We start from the raw sequence: 18,437 nt of genomic DNA on the forward strand, positions 1-18,437 counted from the left end.
CTTCTCCTCCCATAGCCTCGTTTCACTGCTCTTTGCTTTGCTAGGTTCTTTAGCTGTGAATGACTGCCTAGATGGTAACCATAGTTTCAGCAGACTTGAATTTAAAAAGGCTCAGTGAATTATTTCATATATTGGAGCCTCATATTATCTGGAAAAACAAAGATTCACGCATTGGTCAGCCCCAAAGATTCTAAAAAAATAAAAAAAAAATAAAAAATCACAATTTGTACCAGACTTCATTGAAAGGGACCATTTCACCCTACGCAGAAAGGCAGTCTCTTCCAAGTTGTGAATTCAGACATTCTATGCTAATGACACTGAATGTTATTACTCCTCTGTTCTAGAATACTAACATTCAATAGAGACTGCAAGAGCAGTGGAAGAAGGTAGCACACACAGTTATCCTGCAGGAATCTTGCCTGGATTAGCCTCCTTACTCTTGCAAAGATGCCACCGGACGCTTAATGTCCTTCAGATTAGAAATAAAATGGACCCGTGGCCACTTCTAGCAGCACAATGCCCTCTAGCACAGGCACTGGAATACTTACTGATTCAGGGTGAAGAGCATCCCTAGCACCACACTACAGCACTAGGGTCAGTAATGAAGGAAGAGCACTCCTAAAGAGTTATCCACACCATTTTCTACAGTACAGGATGAATGCATCCAATGAAGTGACCTGTAGCTCACGAAAGCTTACGCTCAAATAAATGTGTTAGTCTCTAAGGTGCCACAAGTACTCCTTTTCTTTTTGTGAATATAGACTAACACGGCTACTACTCTGAAACCTACAGTACCTAGGTTTTCCTTGAAGCTGCCACATCCAATTAGCGAGCATTCACAACACTTCTGAGCACCAAGATCAGACACTATCAGAGTCCACATGAAAGCTAACTGATTAACATGAGCAAACTGAGAATCCTTAATCTACATGTAAAATGTTTTTTTGGTGGGATAAAGCAGCATGCTGCAGCTGGACAATTTTTACTAGAGGAAACTATCACACAACCAACCCTCCAATCACTTTCAAAATCTCCCCCCCTGGATTTCACAACTACTTGTTCCACCCTACCTCCATTCATTCCTGTAAGGCTGGCCTCCTTCCAGCTCTCTGAAGTTAGCAATTCTTTCATTTGTGCAGCAACAACTTGTCAGCCGTGCAAAGTTTGCCACCCTAGGCACATTGTCTGCTCTCCCATTCCTACCATGGTGATAAAGGATGACAAAAGTTAGAGGTTTATACCCAAAGGTTATTGCCCTGGACAAGCAGAATTTTAACTCCCCTCCCCCGAAGCCATTCAACTGCTTCCTCTATTTCCTATCCTAAGGCTTGCCTTCTCTAGCCTTAGATCAACTCTCTCTAGAAAGCATTTTGTCATCTTACATAACCAGGATGCTCCTTAAAAATATGGGGAAGTTCATGTTTTATAGAAACTAAAGTTGAAATGCAAAAATGTTTAATTTCCTTTATCTGAAGTCTTCAAAACCATGCAGAAAGACACCGCAAGACAGATGTCCCTTTTTCTTTTGGAGAGGGGCCCTCAAAGAGGGAGAAAAAGACAGGAGGATGTTGAACTGTTAAAACATGCTCACATCTGTGGCACTCGCCATTTGTGCTTCCTCCGATGGGGGACTCAATCTAGAAACCATCTCATTCCCCCTTCGCTTTTTTATAATCATAGAGCCAAATGCAACAAGAGGATGGATGGCCATACAAGCTGCAGTTAGAGGCTCTGTTCCTAGAAGATGGCATGTCCCACATATTTCAGATGTTCCCTTCTTAGCTCCTGTTACTTTTGTGGAAACATTCAAAGACTCCAGAAAGGAAACTCATATGATCCATTTCAAGACCACAAGACTGTTGCTTTAGTTGTAAGTAAAGTAAGTAGGAGTGGTGGACTCTCAGGCTTGCAGGATAGGGACCCAAGATGGCATTACTACAGAGAAGGACTTTGAGGAGCACCTACTAAGAGCAGCAATAGAAGTGGCAGCAGCTGCCCAAGGACAGAAACATGGTTCAGCCATCACTTAGACCAGGGATTCTCAACCTTTTTCTCTCTGAGCCCCTCCTCAACATGCTATAAAAACTCCAGGGCTCAGCCCGGGGTGGGGGGCAGGCCCTCAGGGCAGGGGCCTTGGGCACAGGTGTAGTTTGATTTCTGTTTTGGGGGTGAGAAGGGGCCAGCAGGGCTCGAGCCACCTCTGCATGGCAGGGTCCAGGGAGGGAATGCCACCTCCAACCCCTGACTCACCTCACCTGGCCACCCAGCCTGTGGGGGGGGAGGGGGCGCTGCAACTAAATTTTATGACTCAAAGGTGGGGGGCTCAGCACAAAAAGTTTGAAAACAGCTTAGGGTGCAGGAAAGGGGGTGGCTAGGAGGGTAGCTCAGGGTGCAGGGAGGGGGGTTTTAGGTGCTGTGTGCAAGCAGTGGGGTAGCTCAGGGTGCAGGGAGGGGCTGTGTGCTGGGAGGGCTCCCCTGCAGTCCCTGTTCCCAGAGGGGTCTGCCAGCCACGGAGCCGGGTCTCCCCAACCGAGTGGCTCTTACTGGCTACCTCTGCTGGTGCAAAGGTGGTTGGGAGCTGAGGAGCAGCTTCAACCCAGAGAGGGGGGAATGCTGTGGCTGCCTGCTCCATGGCACCAGCCAGAGCAGCAGCTACCCCGCTCTGGCTTCCTGCCTCTGACCTGGCCCGGGGGCAGGGAGAGGAGTTTGTTTGGTTTTTTTGGGGTGGGGGGGTGGGGTGGTGCGTGGAGGAGAAGGTGTGGAGCTGCCCCCAGGACTGCCGTGCTCTTGTGCTGCTGTTTGGCAGGGGTGGGGAAAAGAAATGCTTTCCATGTTCCTAACTCTGCCCATAGGCTCAGGGCTTCTGCCCCACACAGAGCACCAGGGCTTGGGGATTCAGCCCCACGTTTCCCAGCTTCAGCTCCACGGGGGGTGCTAGGGCTTGGGCTCAGGCTCTGGGTTTCAAGCTGCAGGGCCCCATGGCCCCCTTGAAAGGTTTCGCAGACCCCATTTGAGAACCACTGACTTAAGACAGCCGGAATGGCCATCTTTTCTAGCCTTCCCCTCCAGGACAGTCACTTCCACTGACATATGATGTTTTTAAAGCCATATGGGCTGGTTTGGACAGCACCATGTGGGCACCTATTATGTATGTCAGCAGGTAATAGCCAGCACTGACAGGTTAGTTTAGACAGACAATGAGAAGGGAAAAGTAAAGCTGCTTATCTCAATCTAGGCTGCATATTCATGTGCTGTCTCTTAACTACATCTATTCGGCCTGCATTCGCTTCCTACTTGAGCTCTGCAAATGGCCACGCTGGTTTCCATGTGTATTTTATCTAGGCTGCCTGCTTACTAACATCCTGTTAGCTAGTGACAGCCTGCTGGAAAGACCTCAAAGGGAACATTTACTCCAACGGCACAATTGACCTTACATTGTAGTAGCAGCAATATATTGTGTTGCAAGTTTGGAGACCTCCCTGCCCCAGCTACCCCTGTCCCCGGCTGATGCTTCATGAAATTGAGAAATACTTTTGTGAAGGAAATTCTGCTTCTTTCTTAGCTATCTCCTCCCATTCTATCCAGCGGGGAATAGTACATAAAAATTACAGGGTTTATGTTGCTCAGAGCCAAGAACAAGGAAATCCAACTATTAGTTCCTTCTGTGGCTTTGGCAAGGCCATTGCCTGTCTCAGTTTTGCCCATCTATAAATAAATCTTAATTAGCCGCCTACAGAATGGTCAGGGAACATTCATACAGAACTATGTATTACTCTTGGTTTCAGAGATGTTCAAGAGCAATCCAGTACAGCCCTCAAGCTATCTACCTGTTCCCTTCCAGAGTTACCACTCATTAGTGTCATTATCCCTGTAACTTACATATTTCTACCTCCCAAACGTTGAACATTATTGTCCTGTCCTTAGTCCTTGTGTTCCAGTGATAGTCAAAAACAGGACAAGAGTTCCTTAAGTTTACACTGAGCAGCAGCTCAGTCTGCACAAAGGAGTTTTAACCAGCTCTCTCCATGGAACAGGACTGCAAAGCAGCAGGGATTTTAAAACAATATATAAAGAAATGTTGATTTACGATCTCAAACTATAGAGATTGGCAATTGGTGCTGCACCGAAAATGAATTGAAATAGGACCATTTCAAGTACTGTAGTAATCATCACAGCAAGAATCACCCTGATGAGGTCAAATGGAAAAAAACTTTTTAATAACTTAATGATATTCTTCCAGGAGAGATGAGCCTGCAGTAATCCATTTACTTGAGTGTGGATGAAAAGAGAACTTCAGCTTTCCAGGCTGTCAAATACAGCACCTTCGAAGAGCGCTAAAACTCACATGAAAGTCTGCCACAACATGATGTTTCTTTGATACCACAAACCAGCTCTCAAAGGCTTAAAATCTCTCTGGCCATACAGAAAAGTTACTAAAAATGCCAGTGCTCCTAAAAGCCACCTTCAAAAACTGGTGACGTGTGCTCATCTTAACCACTTATGTGGAACTTCCAATTAGTTACACATTCTTCAGTCCTCACTTGCTTAAACACAGCAGACATTGGAAGTGACAACAGAAGCAGTGCCTGAGGAGATCAGTGTGAAATGTTGGCAATGATCAGCTGAAGTAGCTCTGACAGTGTCACCTTTAGGAAAAAGAAAAGGAGTACTTGTGGCACCTTAGAGACTAACCAATTTATTTATTTATTTTATTTATTTAGTCTCTAAGGTGCCACAAGTACTCCTTTTCTTTTTGCGAATACAGACTAACACGGCTGTTACTCTGAAACCTTTAGGAAAGGATGCAAAACTCATCTCTTTGCCATAGTTGTATCCATCAATAACTGGCTGTGTGGTAAATGCACGTTCTTGGAGAACTAGAGAGGAAAAGGATTCTAGTGCAGGACACCAGTACTCAGGGCCTGGGCTCCAGCCCGAGCTTGAACCGTCTACCCTGCTATTTTTAGCCCTGCAGCTCAAGCCCCGGGAACGCGAGTCAATTGACCCAGGCCTCCGAGACTTGGCAGTGCAGGCTTTTCTTTGCAGCACTGCACTCAGATGTGACCACAGATAGCACTGCCTGCCTCACATGCCCTGGTGATTAGCTACTTTTGCTCCTAGAGCTACCACCACAGCAACAATCAACAGCATTAATTTTACTTTAATATAATATAAACAAGTTAGATTATTCCTGATTTAAGACAAGGAGAAAGGTTACCTTGAGTTGTGTCCAACATATTCTTTTACCACAGGAGTTCTGTCAAGTCAACTAGTTGGATAGCCTTAAAGTTACAGTGTCGTTGTGGCCTTGTTGGTCCCAGGATTTGAGACGGACATGGTGGGCGCAGTAATATCTTTTATTGGACTAACTTCTGTTTGTGAAAGACAAGCTTTCAAGCTCATCTTGTCTCTTTCACTAACAGAAGTTGGTCCATTAAAGATATTTTCCTCTAACTGTTACAGCACAAATACAATTCTTCAGTGCATACTACCACCTTGTGGCCAAAAGCTCAAAACACTATGAATCCAGTATATTTGTATTAGTTTTAGAATTAAAAAACTGTGTTTGGACTGCAAATGATATGTATTCTGAGTAACACCCATCAACTGTTAAAAAAGGCTGATGCACAAGGAACATGCTATATTATAAAAAAAACCTGCTAGACTAAGCCTTACGTTCATTTTGAAACAAGGTTTCAATTTGGGATGATGCAAATTCTAAATACTATACTTTAGCTTCTAAATATTTCCAGTTACTCTGAAAAACTCAACCACTACACCTTCCTCTGAGTGATCTGTTATCACAAAGAGACATACCTAGGAACAGATCACTCAAAGTAGGGAGATGCGATGTGTTTAAATTTGCATTTTTTTGAGAGAGAGAGAGAGAGAAGAAAATTCAGTACTGTACACAACGTCAGTTTGCCTTTTAGGTAAGATTAACCTGTCCTACCTTTTGCTGGAATTACCTTGCTAGATGACTAGCAGAGCAGCATTAGAAAGTAGGGATGCTACAACTAATAGTGAATAAACCTAACTCCTGAAGCAATAAGATAGTTAACAAAAAAGCATGCTAACATGTCTGGCAGCAAGCACAGTTACCAGTGCCACAGTTATAAAAAGGTTTAGTTTCCAGCAGTCACAGACCCCCATTCCAGGATTGGAAGCATTTACCAAATAGAAAAGACTTACCAAAAGTTGTGCCATCTTCACCCATAATGCACTTCATGGAGGTGAGGATTTGCTCCATAACAGGTGGTGACAGTGACGTGGCATACACTGCACTATGAGAATGCGTACGGAGGTAGTCAATCAGCTCCTGACAAAACGAACACAGGAGGCCTTCAGATACCACCCTCAGTCAGATCTTAAAGCTATAGGCTCCACTGACACCATGACCACCCTACAAATTGGTAGCACCACACGTTGCGCGGATACACACACTCTCCACAAGTCACCTAGAAAAGGCTGGGAAGCTCGTAAAAAGCTGCACACGACATTTACTAAACTAAAGTGCTAACAGCAGGGGTGAAACATGCCTGTGCACTATACTTTGTATCCCAAGGCAGGATGAGGGTCAACCAAAAAAATTCGGATAACTCAAATGCAGATTCATTCTGCCAATGATCACAACATTGGATTTCGCAACAAGATGTCTGGAATTACTCAAGCTGTGCACACGAGCTTCGAGAGCAATCATTCTGTCACGGGAAGATGCAAATCAATCCTCTCATTCCTGTGTGGTGGTGAGTAGGCTCTGCAGATGGCTATGTATCATGTTTGATACAAATCATTGTTAAGCATGTCACTGAACAAGGCATATAAAAGGTCACAAGGGATCTCTGCTAAGTGCACTATAGATAAGGCAGTAGGTGTAATTTAAGAATGAGCAAGAACTTCAGAGAACCACTCCCTTTCTATTACTCACTCCTACCTTCTGCACTCAAATATAGCTTTTGCTACAGGATGGAAGCAAGCCATGAGGAAGACAAGGGGCACCACTCCCTGGAATGGTTACTCATCATTCATTGTATAATAAAACTGTTCCACAACCCCCAGAAATGAGAAGCACTACGGTAAAACACCACAGCACGCGGTGGGACAAATTCTGGCCTCCACTATGAAAAAAGCAACGGGAAGGCACAACGGTAACCAGGGGCAGAAATTTCTCTCAGCATATATTACTCAAGTTCTATTAGCATGATGCTGTTTTTGTCCCCTCCTAGCACCAGAGAAATTTAGAGCAGTGGCTCTCAACCTGAGGTCCAGGGACGCCTGGGAATCTGCAGACTATGTCTGTCTAAGGGGTCTGCAAAAGGTTGTCATTACCATAGAACAGTGGTTTTCAACCTGTGGTTAGAGCTCTGAAAATCTGCAGATATCCGCTTTATAGCCATGGACCATGTTTGCGGATACAAATTTTGTATCCACGCAGGGCTCTACCTACGGTACACGGACCCTGGGGAGCGTGCACACAATGTTTAAGATTTCCAAAGGGGTCTGCACCTCCATTCTACATTTTTTAGGGAGCCACAAATGAAAAAAGGTTGAGAACCACTGCTCTAGAGCAGGGCTTCCCAAGAGGTGTTAGATGCCCCCCACCAGGAGGATATCGGGCATATAGCAAAGAGAGAAAGGACAATGGAAAGAAAAAAGATGCCTGAAAGCAGATGAAATAGCATACAGTGTTGCTCCATAGAGCTTAATTAGGAGCTAGGAAACCCTTGTGTAGGATTCATAAAGGTTTATGTGCTTGGCAACATTCAGGGCACACCCGGAGTGTTGTGTAGGAGCAGTGCACACACTGCTCCATCCAAGGGCATCAACCTTGGAATCTCGCCAAGATGACATGAACCGTGGGAAGCCTCTCAGGACTGGGCTCAAGGCCCGAGAGCAAGGAATGCGGTAGACAGAAATTGGTAAATAAGAATGTTAAACAAAGCCAGTGTATTCCTTTTATCTGTTGGAGAATGTAATGCGCGGGGGGGAGAGAGAGAATAAAGGGGAAGGTGGAAAGCTGACAGGCAGAAGCCTGTTAGCAGAGACCAGCCTGCTTGCTTGCTAAAAGCTGTGTTCTGTCTTGTCATTGAACCGCCACACCCTTGCCTTCAGAGTTCTCACTACTAGCTTCATTAACAGGTAGCAATTAAAAAAATCCCTACCTTAAAGCACTGAGTAGCTATTAGCAAAAGAATTGCACAACCTCTCCTCCCCAAGTCTCAGCAGCTTTAGCTTATCACTCCTTCTAGGGAATTAGGAGTTCTTAGGGGAATTTTTTCCTGGATTCAACTCATCCACATTGGACAGAATTCCACATAACTGAACTGTACATCAATGTTTAGTTCCCAGTGTACCAGGTGAACTCAAAAAACAAGCTAACACTGAAGGCCTCCAGGTATATATCCTGGTACAGAACTGGGTAGGGCCCTAACTATCTGTTACCCAAAAAGTAGTGTCCACGTTTTTGACCTTCAGAAGCCCAAATGAATACCTGGCTTCCTACCACATCTCCCCACCACCTCTTTACCTTCTTGCCTCCGATGTATCCTCCAGCAGCTCCAAAGGCCTTGGTGAACGTTCCCATCATAACATCTACATCCTCAGGGTTAAGTCCAAAATACTCCACCACGCCCCGGCCAGTGAGACCCAGGGCACCTATACTGTGAGCCTCGTCCAGGTATAGGTATGACTTGTACTTCTTCTTGAGGGCAATCACTTCAGGTAGGCGGACTATGGAACCCTCCATGCTGTCGAAGAAAAAACAGATCAAATCATGTTAGATTCAGCTTTAAGGGGTTTTTATAATCGGGGTTCTGTTTGGAGATTCTAAACTGGATTCCTACCCTCCTTTTCTTTACTTCCTTTTTGCAGTTACGTAATTATCACGGAAGCATTATCTACAGACCATAAGCCCTCTATGGAAAGATTTCTTTTCCAAGTGTTTATGTTTAAAAACAAGATTTGTTGCATTCAGTGTTCAAATTTCCTTATTCTGAAAAATCAGCATCACAAGTTAAACAGATTAAGTAGCCGCAAGGATGACAGAGCAACCCAATGCATTCTGTAATGCATTTCCATCTACAACAGATGCTGCTTCTCTACCTCACAAACCTCAGTGTCCTATGCTGCCACCAATTAACGTGACATTGTTGATCTCCTAAATGAGACCGACCAGGCTGACCCATGCCTTCCAATAGCAGCTCAAGACCACCTGATCCTTAAGTCATGAGCCAGGTGCAAGGACAACTGAGCTCCAATTTATACCTCCCACACACCCTCAGAGAAGTCATGAGATCTGCACATATTGCCATCTATTCCCATTAGCATGATCAATAACAGATTGCTAGAGAATGGAATTGGACTAGAGGGTATAAACACTGTCGAAAACCTCAGCTCCAGAGCTTAGCATGCTTGATGTAAATAATTTGTTTAGATTACTTAGCATTTGTGTTGTATTTAGGAGATGGGAAGCTTTCCATCAGTACCAGCTGTTATTACAGTAGGCCATGTGGGAGGAGCTTAAAGATCAAACTAGGTCTAAAACAAATGGTCTCTCATCAGGAGCAACAGCTAAGTGGCATGCTCTTATTAACCAGCTCTACTGCTTGGTCCAGCGATGGAACCCAAACCCTGACAGCTGGATCTTGTGAAGAGTGTAGGCAAGGTAGAGAATAATTTGTACCTGTAAATTCCTTCCACCAGGATGAGGATTTTTTTCCAGGGCCTGCGGGTGCGAGGTTGCCCTTGCACAATGGCATCTTTGAGCAGTTTCTCCAGGCTCTGCATGTCTGCACAGAAAAGAAAAAAAAAAAAAGGTAGCGAGATTCCACCAAGCAGCCTTTATTTCTATTTCCCCATTAGCATGACATAATTAAATGCAGGAGCACTCAAATGAGGCCACAGCTACAAGTCACAGCCACCCTCTGATATGAAGAGTGGCCCACAGAGACTAATACAGTAACTCCTCACTTAACGTTGTAGTTATGTTCCTGAAAAATGTGACTAAGTGAAACGATGTTAAGCAAATCCAATTTCCCCATAAGAATTAGTGTAAATAGTGGGGGTTAGGTTCCAGGGAAATTTTTTTTTGCCAGACAAAAGACATATATACACACACACAGTATAAGTTTTAAACAAACAAATTAATACTGTACACAGCAATGATGATTGTGAAGCTTGGTTGAGGTGGTGGAGTCAGAGGGTGGGATATCTCCCAGGGAATGCCTTACTGCTAAATGATGAACTAGCAATTGGCTGAGCCCTCAAGGGTTAACTCATTGTTGTTAATGTAGCCTCACTCTCCACAAGGCAGCACGAATGGAGGGAGGGGAGACAGCATGGCAGACAGAGACAGACACACACACCCTGTGTGTGAGAGAGAGAGAGATGAGCATTTCCCCTTTAAGTAGGCTGACACCACTCTTAAGTACACTACCTTGTTAAGTTAATCAGCAAGCTGAGACCAGAGCAGCTGCTGCCAGGAAGCTCTCTCCGTCCTGAGCCCTGTCCTGTGTCCCCCCTGCTCTATGGAGATGGGGTAAACAGGGTGCAGGAGCATGGTGGAGGGGGACACCCTGACATTAGCCTCCCCCAACAATTAGGCTCCGGAGAGCAGCTCCAAGGCAGAGGGCAGTGCGGGGAGGGACAGCTGAACTTCCGGCAATTGATAGCCTGCTGGGCAGCTGCTGCACAGGGAACTTAGGGGAGCTGATGGGGGGCTGCCGGTCCACCCTGGTTCCAAGCCCCCACCAGCTAGCTGCAACAGGATGCTCTTCCTGCAAGCAGTGGACAAAGCAGGCGGCTGCCAAACGACGTTATAAAGGGAGCATTGCACAACTTTAAACGAGCATGTTCCCTAACTGATCAGCGATGTAACAACAAAACAACGTTAACCGGGATGACTTTAAGTGAGGAGTTACTGTACCTGTGGAATCTATACTCTATCATGGTCCAAGTTTAGCCACATTGCATTTGAGGACCTGCATTCTCCTGCAAGCCACATCTCATGTTAAAGGTGACTGTGGCTGTGTGGTATAGCACTGCCACATGATTTCCACTATGGGCCAGGATTTGGTCATCCCTGGTTAAGAGTACAACAGTACAGAGATTAAGCCATCCAAAAGAGACAGACTTGGAAATAAAAGGGAAGAGAGAAATGGGTTGGTAAATGGCAGGTGGAGATGAGTGAAGGCATTTGATGTTTGGGAAAAAGAGTAGGCTTAGTGGCTGGAACAAAGAAGCCAGAGGGGAGAGAATGAGTTCAAGGATTATGGGCCTGAGACAGACTGCTGGGGATTGGACAAAGGAGGATAGATGAGGAAGCAAGTTCTCCCCAATGTAATTTCTGTCTTTAAATAAACTGAACAAGATGGTGAGTGGAGAAAAGACACAAGAGTTAATAAGGAAGAAAATCTGATGAGACCTGATTGGATTGGAGGTGGGGAAAGAGAAAGCGAATACACAAGGAACAAAACAGAGTAAAATGAGCAAAGGACAGTGAGTGGAGGAAGCTGGGGTAGTTACAGGCCTCTGCCCTCTAGAAACACTGCACTAGGGGAGCAGAGACCAAAGGCAAGGGGAATGCACAGGAGGGGGCGGAATTCATACCACACCATAACAGTAAAGTGGAGGGCTGGGAGTAGCAGCAGACTCCGAGACATCAGTAGCCTGAATTGAATGACAGTGCAGATGAAATGATGCAGGGAGGAGCAAGGGAGAGATTGATGTTGAATGACAAGACCAGAGTGCATCTGAGTGATGAGAGGAGCACACCACTAGCACTTGGAGATCCAGTTGATGGAATGGCTAATGTGAATAAATCATGCAGGAGTCAGTCCAAACTAAGAGCCCAAAGGAAAGAAAGCAAGACATTAGAGATGGAGTGATCAACATGGAAGTTGAAGTGACATAGGATGAAGACAGGGAGGCAGAGGAGAGAGCCAGGCATGGAAAACAAATTATGGGGAGGCTGGTGGGGAACACAGACAATCACAAAAAAGAGGAAAGAGTGTGATTTTGAAAAGTGGAGGTGGAAGGAGCTGAAAGAACCTTTTCTTTCTGGTTTCAGAGTCCAGCTACAGGAGACTGTGCCAAAGCATAGTGCCAGGCACGGGTAGGGGTACTCATTTTTAATGTTTTTGTCCATAGGACGGAAATGATTACAGAACCATGCTAGGGAATCTTATTACAGCTTAGATCCTGACCTAGGAAACTAAGCAATGACCTAAGAAACCATATGACAATCTAAATCATCTATCTAGGTTCTTACACGACATTCACCACTTTAGTATCGGACATGGATTGTAATAAGATTCTGTAAGTGTGCTGACCCATACATGTTACTAACTGAAAGGTGTGAACACCAGCAGTTCCCCTGCATATTCCAGACAGACATACACTGGCTTTACATTAGGGATGTAAATATTGTTTAAAAAGTAAACCGTTTAAACTATTACAACTATATTGTTTAACCGATTAAAGGGAGAGGGCCCGGGGGCTCCACTCCAGCCAGGCAAGGGGCCCCAGCTCCAGCCAGGTCCAGGGCTGGGGGTTAATGGTAAGACTAATGCTTACTGGTTAACCATTTACTATTTTATATCCCTACTTTACATATGAACAGCTATAAGGGGACCCAGAAATGCAACATCACAAAGAGCTACTGATTGGGGCAGAGGAGTACTGGTAGAGCTGGGAAGGGAGAGAAGAGAAAGCCTACATGACACCTGCCTCTAATGTCTAGATTTAATCAGATACCCACATTTGCATAAGCACTAAATTCACTCACCCAGTTTAAATCTCTTCCATAAGTGTCCTCTCAACAACCTTAAAAAAGCCTGTATTTAATGGCCAATTTGCAAAGAAGAGAGCTTCCAATCCAGGGTTTTCAACACTATTAACTTCAAGGTGCTAGCAGCCCCTAAGAGCCTCCAATTACTGGAAATGGGTTTCCCAGCTGGAAATTCAGATTTACTGCAACAAGAGGCAGGGTTCTCAGAAAAGAGTGACCTGTCTGAGCTACAAGAGGAAGTGCCCCCCAACAGGTACTCACTGTTGTGCTTGAAGATTCGAATAGTTGCTCCTGACAATCTTGCTCCAAGCACTAGTGATGCATGATTCAGCTCATCGCTCAGTATCAGACAGCCCTGCACAAGGGGAAAAAATGAGGCAGAAAGGCTGAATAGACTGAGGTTAACAGCAGACCAGTGTGTAAGACCACTCTTATTTGCCTTTAGTCAGAGTACTCTTCAAACTGCTGTGCTTGTATTAGATGAGACAGCTGTGTCTTTAACTATCGCTAGTAATGGACATGTGTGCACATCCCAGTATCCTGCCATGAAGTCCAGATCAGTGATTCACCATATGAATCCTGTGGGGAATACGTGAAAGCCATACCTTACTAGGAAGTGCTGTGTGCAATACAGGGCATCTACATACAGCCGGTCACAGTGTCAGTTTGTGAAAGCCGAGTATGTCTGAAAACAATTTAATCCATTCTCTCAGGGAAAAGATAAGATTCCCTAATATTGTTGCACTAACATCTACTAGTGACTTCGATCAGCCTTATATTAAAACGCGGCACGGGTACTGCTATTAAGCAATTACAATGAAGTTTGTTAAAATCAGTGCTCACATAAAATGGAGAACAGGAAATGTAGTACAGGACAGGAAGTTTTCAGTGCACCCTGACTCACCCTCAGGAAGTCTGCATATTTCTGACTGCACAAGCCTTATGGATTTCACACCATCCCCAGCTTTCCAGCCCCAGCCTATACTTGGCTCTGTCTACACTAGGAACTTGACCGGCTGCTGCTAACGATCATCAGCAATGCGCCCATCCCCTCCAGAATCTGGTGCTCAAAACTGTAGAAAGGACACAACTGTTCTCAATCATTTTTGCCAGTGTTGAAAAAATGATTATGTCCTATCTGCATTACAGCTATGCAGTTTTCAGCATCAGTTCAGGGTGTCCTGTTGCTGACAGCCCATGGGGAGCAACAGATCAATTACCTCATGCTTATGGAGCCTATGAGTCCCTCTTGCTGGCTATGCTGACTAGACACTATTGGGGTAGGTTAGGTCCTATTATTGTGCTCTCAATCCCCTCACCGATGACAACAGTAGAATGGAGACGTAAGTAGTAACTGAAGATGTAACTAAAGCTTTTGAAGAACAGAGGAAAAAAATGCTCAAGCAGTTCTTTTGTGACCAGCACAGCTGTGGTGACTTCTATTTTAGGCTTATCAAGTGTGATGTAAATGCCTAATTACAGTGTAAATAATGAAAGACTGCTAGTCTTCCTGATTAGCTAACGGGTTACATACATTACAGCTGGACCCCGGGCTTTGAGACCCTCCCCACTCACAGGATCTCAGAGCCAGAGTCCAGCCCAAGGCCAAACATCTACACTGCCATTTTTAGCCTTGTGAGCCCGAATCAATTGACCCAGCTCAGATTTCATGCCAGTTTTTTGTTTTGTTTTTTAATTGCAGTGCAAACCTGGGTCACCCAGCATCCCTCAATGTGCCCTTCCAATTTATATTTACATGGCCTTCATCACCATAATAGCTGAGTATCACCTAATTATGTTTTAAGAAACCCAATCAATCTGCAGATTGAGAAAGAAAATAAAAGTCTTGGGCCTTGACATTTCAGCATTTGTGTTCCTTCAGAAGATCCAGAAATGCTGGTTAACCTCACTCACCACCTCTGAGGCTCCTTCTAGAGAGATATTGATGGTACATTAAATAAATTTATATTGGATCTATATTGATGAAATAAATACTCGTCTGTTACACTGTACTCATGGAGGATTTCAGTTACTTACAATAGGTATCTGGAGTAATGGACAACCAGAATCGAGTATACACAAAAGACGAGCCTATGCCACACAGAAGACAACTTTAGGATCCAGGAAGTTTTCAGAGAAACCTGGATCAACATCATTTCACTGAGGGACAGGAAGTTGTCATAAATAGAAAGGGAAGGGTAAACCCCTTTAAAATCCCTCCTGGCCAGAGGAAATCTCCTCTCACCTGTAAAGGGTTAAGAAGCTAAAGGTAACCTCGCTGGCACCTGACCAAAATGACCAATGAGGAGACAAGATACTTTCAAAAGCTGGGAGGAGGGAGAGAAACAAAGGGTTTGTGTGTCTGTCTACATTTTGTCTTTGCCGGAGATAGACCAGGAATGAAGCCTTAGAACTTTTAGTAAGTAATCTAGCTAGGTATGTGTTAGATTATGATTTCTTTAAATGGCTGAGAAAAGAATTGTGCTGAATAGAATAACTATTTCTGTCTGTGTATCTTTTTTGTAACTTAAGGTTTTTGCCTAGAGGGGTTCTCTATGTTTTGAATCTAATTACCCTGTAAGGTATTTACCATCCTGATTTTACAGGGGGGATTTCTTATTTCTAATTACTTCTATTTTTATTAAAAGTCTTCTTGTAAGAAAACTGAATGCTTTTTCATTGTTCTCAGATCCAGGGGTTTGGGTCTGTGGTCACCTATGCAAATTGGTGAGGCTTTTTATCCAACATTTCCCAGGAAAGGGAGGGTGCAAGTGTTGGGAGGATTGTTCATTGTTCTTAAGATCCAAGGGTCTGGGTCTGTAGTCACCTAGGCAAATTGGTGAGGCTTTTTACCAAACCTTGTCCAGGAAGTGGGGTGCAAGGTTTTGGGAAGTATTTTGGGGGGAAAGACGTGTCCAAACAGCTCTTCCCCAGTAACCAGTATTTGTTTGGTGGTGGTAGCGGCCAATCCAAGGACAAAAGGGTGGAATATTTTGTACCTTGGGGAAGTTTTGACCTAAGCTGGTAAAGATAAGCTTAGGAGGTTTTTCATGCAGGTCCCCACATCTGTACCCTAGAGTTCAGAGTGGGGGAGGAACCTTGACATGGTGGCAGAGTGGTGGGATTAACCTGAAATCATTTTGAGATCCAGTTGAGATTTTTTTGAACTAGAAATACAGATTTAAAAAAAAAAAAAAGGAAGTCCAGAAGCAGCTGAAACTGAAAGCAGCTTGTTTTTCTCTGCTTTGTGGCCAAGCAGAGACAAAAGGGGATTATCTTTGTGAATTGCAGGTTTTCTTTGCCTGGAGGCAGGGTACTTAACTCCTGCAGGGAAATTCACAGTCTTCCAACCCAGAGTTTTTTGTTTCCCTAAAAGTAAATAGAAGGAGGGGTGTTCTACCCATTTGCCTGGAGACAAAAGTGGCAGGGTTTTTTTTTTTGGATTTTGATTTTTTACAAGGAGCACAAGTTTAAAAAGGAAACTTGTTTTTTCTTTGGGCTGGGTAAACAGGTTTCAAAGTAGTTGGAAGTTTTTGCTTTGATTTGGGCCCAGAGCAGAGACAAGGGAATTGTCTTTTTCTGTAGGCTGACAATCACTATCAGAGAATAGGTATTCTATTCAGCACAATTCTTTTCTCAGCCATTTAAAGAAATCATAATCTAACACATACCTAGCTAGATTACTTACTAAAAGTTCTAAGGCTTCATTCCTGGTCTATCTCCGGCAAAGACAAAATGTAGACAGACACACAAACCCTTTGTTTCTCTCCCTCCTCCCAGCTTTTGAAAGTATCTTGTCTCCTCATTGGTCATTTTGGTCAGGTGCCAGCGAGGTTACCTTTAGCTTCTTAACCCTTTACAGGTGAGAGGAGATTTCCTCTGGCCAGGAGGGATTTTAAAGGGGTTTACCCTTCCCTTTCTATTTATGACAGAAGTAGTGAAAAACCATGAGGAAAAGTTGTCCCTGGCTACTCAAATCAGCCATAGTAAAGACCGTGGGATTCACACAACATGGCATTTCAAAGATATTAGATTTTGAGCACTTAATACTTTTACATAAGATGCAACTGGAAAAAGTATTAATATCTACCAGTTTGGAAAACAGCTGGACAATTCCAAGAACACACATATTTAAGGCTAAAGAGACCATGTATCTTCCAAAACAAAATGCGAAGAGCATGAAGTAGTTGCTTCACCAGGGACATGCTCCAGAGTCTTAGAAGAGGAGACAGGACGCAACCACACATTAACAGAGGGTCAGGTGAGACTTGTAGAGGAAAGATAAGGACATCCAAAAAAGCAGAATTATCTAATCTCTGGGGACTTTATAATTGGGGACTTTATAATTATTACGCAAAATGAAAAAGAAAGCAGTCTTATTACTAAAAGGAATAAAAATAGGTGAAAATTACTAGTTTCTCTAATACCTACAATTGACAAAAGGAAGACTAACCCTATTAACTTTAATCTTCAAACTATATCAGATGCAATCGATGCAAAGTGTTTAACTTAAATAAGAATGTTTTAAAAAATTCTAAATTTCCATTGCTGCATCACAAATATGCATTCTCTGGTCAGCAAGTGAAATTATCCTTGCAGCTGACACTAGCTTTTTTTGAATTTTCATTCCCTCCCCATAGTCCCTACAAGCTCTTGAACTTTTCTCCCAAACCTGCTACTGTTTCTAGCAGCTATTCCATTCTTATTGTTATTAATGATATATAACAGGGTTCTAGAATGCCTGGAGAAAACAACATGAACACTTCAATTTTTGATGGACTATCCCAAATCTGGTCATTTTAATTTCTATTACTGCATTGAGTTGAAACTACTTCTGAAGACCCTTCTTCATCATACACCCTAGAAATCACCTTATAGCACAGAAGTAAAACAATTAAGATCCTTGGATGAGAATAACTATAAATGGTAAGTAACTTAATTTTTATAAAGTATTTGATAATCTGTCACAAAATCTTACTCATTACTTCAGATAGTTTTAAATACAAAAACAAGGCATCTTGAGAAAATAAACCAGGAAACCTAGGACTTGAAAGACTTTACCATGGTAAATGTTCACACACAGGGATAGAAAGTTATGGCAGCAGCTAAGCCAGCAGTATCTGGAAAATTTAAGCAATCATTTAACATAAGTGCTAGTTTCTATAGTTGTGGAAATAACTTTACAATACAAACACAAAGTGATCCTCTTCAATCTGCAGACAGCTACTGCAACCCTGGATGCTGATCAGAGCTACCCAGGTGTCAATACAGTGAAAGTGAGCAAAGCTTTCATTTTCACTGATGCCCACAAGATTCTGAATAGCTTCAGTGAAACTGCCCAGAATATGGTCACTTTCACTTCTGCTGCTTGGGAAAATTGTAAGCAGTGTCAGAGGCAGGCACTGAAGGTATTCAAGAAAAGGACTACACACGGAAAAAGGCAGGAGATGAGATGAAGCAACAGAAATTTGAGAGGTTCAAACACCATAGGAGGAATTCAGAAGGGTCCAAGGGGGAATAATTAGGAATAACAGGATGAAATTAAAAATGGGAATATTTAAATTGTACCAAGAAAAAATCCTGATAGATGTGCACGGCTGTAGAATTATCTCCCAAGGGAGGGAGAAGCCCCATTAGATTATGTTTAAAC

At 43.6% G+C, this 18,437-nt stretch overlaps 1 protein-coding gene across 1 annotated transcript in view; it reads right to left on the minus strand.

Moving 5' to 3' along the window:
- Positions 1–18,437, minus strand: part of SPTLC2 (serine palmitoyltransferase long chain base subunit 2) — a 119,144-nt gene that overhangs the window by 59,909 nt on the left and 40,798 nt on the right. Inside the window, exons 6-9 of the mRNA XM_074956022.1 lie at positions 13,049–13,142; positions 9,683–9,788; positions 8,528–8,747; positions 6,193–6,319 (exon numbers count right to left, since the gene is read on the minus strand). Of these exons, the coding sequence (XP_074812123.1) occupies positions 6,193–6,319; positions 8,528–8,747; positions 9,683–9,788; positions 13,049–13,142 (547 nt within the window). The remainder of the gene's footprint in view (positions 1–6,192; positions 6,320–8,527; positions 8,748–9,682; positions 9,789–13,048; positions 13,143–18,437) is intronic.

This window comes from Natator depressus, chromosome 6 (assembly GCF_965152275.1).
Source record: "Natator depressus isolate rNatDep1 chromosome 6, rNatDep2.hap1, whole genome shotgun sequence".
NCBI classification, from domain to species: domain Eukaryota; kingdom Metazoa; phylum Chordata; order Testudines; family Cheloniidae; genus Natator; species Natator depressus.